The 3,085-nt window shown below is 36.3% G+C and overlaps 1 protein-coding gene across 5 annotated transcripts in view; it reads right to left on the bottom strand.

Moving 5' to 3' along the window:
* Positions 1 to 3,085, bottom strand: part of SON (SON DNA and RNA binding protein) — a 32,348-nt gene that overhangs the window by 16,379 nt on the left and 12,884 nt on the right. For 4 of the 5 annotated variants that reach the window (XM_045540578.1, XM_045540579.1, XM_045540577.1 and 1 more), the window contains exons 4-5: positions 2,244 to 2,404; positions 188 to 334 (exon numbers count right to left, since the gene is read on the bottom strand). In XM_045540578.1, coding sequence (XP_045396534.1) covers positions 188 to 334; positions 2,244 to 2,404 — 308 coding nt within the window. Of the gene's footprint in view, positions 1 to 187; positions 335 to 502; positions 2,015 to 2,243; positions 2,405 to 3,085 lie in introns of those variants that run through there. The other variant, XM_045540580.1, reaches the window with a different exon arrangement.

The following is a 3,085-nucleotide window of genomic DNA, read 5'->3' as shown; positions in this document are numbered from 1 at the left end:
CTCAGTAGTTTAACAATCACCTACATTAAATGGTTTCTGAAGATTTTCAACATAATCAGAAAGGAAATAATTTGGTTATTTCTCATAGTATTTAAACCAAAAATTAATAAACTAAATTCTACTTGGGTTTTATTTAAATAGTCCATAAGCTGTGCTGTTTTACTAATCCATAAGCACTAATACTCACATTCAGATTGAAAAAAATGGGTTTGGGTTCATTGAGTTTAAAGGGATGATGATAAAAAGGAGGTTCTTCTTCCTCTTCATCCGAAACATGAGGTTTATTCACTATTACATCATCATCTTCTTTACTCTGTGCGATCTGTTTGCATTTCTTTAAAAGTAAAAACAAACAAAAATAAATCTTAAATGCTTTACGTAGAACAACATGTAATTTCTTAGAATCAAAACCACATAAAAGCAACTTTCAAAACAAACAAACTTATCTATCTATAGATAGATATCTGGCTTATTAGCTATTACTTAAACACACTCTGGCTGGTCAGTCAGTCAACAACATTTATTGAGCACCTACTATGTGCAGAGCACTGTACTGGGCACTGTCTGAGGAATACAAAAAAAAAAAGTAGAAGACGTGGTCCCTGCTCCCAAGGAGCTTACAATCTAGTACAAGAGACGGAATACATATACATGAAATAATTGAAGAACGCTTTTACAGAGCAACACAATAACAAGTGCAAACTGATATAATACAAACTGATTACATAAGTGCTAAAAGAACAAAGGCTTAAGAAAGAATAGAGGCAGGCAGGGTTAGAGAATCAAGGAATATTCCCTGTAGAGTTCTAAGCCAGATTTTCATAGTGAAGAACAAGTATTGGTAGAGAAAGGAAAAATCATCCTAGTCAAGTGGTGGTAAAAAGGTGAGAATAAATTTGTTAAAAGGGACAACAGGGCTGAAGATGAGGACTAAAAACAGCAAAATACTAAGTGGCCATAGCGTTTTGGATAAGGAGCTTGAATTTGATAAGTAAGCAATAAACGCTTTACAAGGTTCTTAATTTTTTTAAAAAAGTTATAATTCATATTATAATAAATCTAAGTGAGGAAACAAATTAAGAAGCTTTATGATCCTCAAATGTATGGCAAAATAAAAGATCTAAAACATTTGCAGAATTATATAGTAACATGTCTCTCCATTAAATGTTTGTAGGTTGAGTCTCTTAATGAACAGAACTTAAAGATGGAAAATAAGGCATGATGGAGAGGGTACAACTGATGAGGTCTGACACACAAAGCAAAGTCAATTCCTTCCTGAGAAGCAAAGGAACAGACTCCATTACCTGGCTTTATAAAAAGGTCAGAGTAAATTTGGATAGACCTGTCTCTATACAAGCAGTAGAATTCAATACATCTATTATCAATTGAAAATATTACAATAGGATAAAAAGCTCATTTAGCCAAAAACACAGAGTATATCAAGCTTGTAACCAAGGGGAACAGAATATATATTGACAGTGGCAGGCTGGCATAAGGCTAGCCAATAACAAGTTTCAATATATGAAACAGTGTGGTATTTCTGGATTCTAGCAGCAGTATTTCAGCATCTTCCCCCCAAAGAAAAAAAAGTAGTAATAATAAAACAAAGCCCCCAAAAAAGCCTCAATTGGAAAGATCAAATTTTTAAAAACAAAAATAAGTATGTTTAAAATATATATGTTACTGCCAAAACCCGAACCGCAGGAAGAACTGATAATGGTTGGCCATTATCGCCAATGGCTGGTACCAAACAGCCAAAACCCGAAATGTTGATGCGAAAGAAGTTCCTTTTCAGGCAATGGCCAGCTATTCTTATTAATTTCCAAGCTCCGGTGGCAAAAGATCATTTCTGAAGATTGTCTGTGTCTTTGCGTATATGCAGTACACTCGTGGCGATCAGTGAACACGTCGTGAATGGAAACGAAACTGTAGGCGAGCTTCTGCGTGTTGCTCACTCAACACCTCCTCCATTCAAACGAACCGTCCCACTCCTCAGTCAGTTTGGCTTCTAAAACTGGAAAGCAAAAGTAATGGGAAGTAACTTTTAGCTAGCGGAGCTTAGCCATCCCAGATAATGGCCTGCTAAACAGAGCTTCTGCCGCTGCCACATCTGTATTTCGGGTTTTGGCCACTCGGTGCCAGCCATTATCAGTTCAGCCCACAATTCGGGTTTTGGCACGCTCCAGAGTCAACATCACTGGAATAATCCATTTAAGAATGAAAACAAATTCTGTCTAGCTTACCTCAGTTAGTTCTTCTATAGTAGCTCCTCCTGACTTTTTAGCAACTTTCTCTTCTATTGTAGGTGGAGGTGCAGGCTTTAGGTTTGGCGGTAAAGGAACACCAGCCTTAGCACACATGGCAGCTGCATTAGCTTTGGCTATTTCAAGTAATTGAGCCTTATCTGTAAGAGGAAAAATATAAGAAGCGGTTTTCCTAGAAGGCTGTATATTTTTTATTACCAAAAGTTTTATATACAAACAAAACTAAAGGCATCAATTTTCCGCTCTAAGTTTTATATCAATGATCAAACTACTCTGGCTCAAAGTTTTAAGCAGTGGATGCTTCAAGAATTAAGTCCACAATGAGCTTCCCATTCAAATACTATACCAAAACAGCTGACTCACCATACAACTATGATAGTCACAGTACCACACACACTCTGAAGACACAAACCTACCAAAGCCAACTTTACTTCCCTCAATTGCCATAACCCAAAATTACTCTCCTCCTAGTATGACATCTTAAATCACTCTGAGTCCAAGTTCAAGAGCCATCTCTTCTAACAAGTCTCCATTAAGTTAGAATGAACACTCCTCTCCACTGTGTTCAAGTAACTCCACTATACCAGCACTACAATAATCATCACATTCTGTCCTTTTTGGCATTTTTACTATTTGGTAAAAAAGACATATGCATTTTACCCATGTCTTCTCCAACTTGTCATCACTTTTGGAATTACATACTGTTCCTCTGCTTTGAAAAAGAACTCAGAAAACTTCTGTTGAAATGAATGCAGAGTCTCCCTTATTATGTTTAATGTCTTTTTCTTTAGACAATCTTGACCTGGAAATGTCCAATATAC

Source organism: Lemur catta, chromosome 1 (genome assembly GCF_020740605.2).
Source record: "Lemur catta isolate mLemCat1 chromosome 1, mLemCat1.pri, whole genome shotgun sequence".
NCBI classification, from domain to species: domain Eukaryota; kingdom Metazoa; phylum Chordata; class Mammalia; order Primates; family Lemuridae; genus Lemur; species Lemur catta.
The sequence above is the reverse complement of the archived record's forward strand: the minus strand, read 5'-3'. Positions and strand labels throughout refer to the sequence as shown.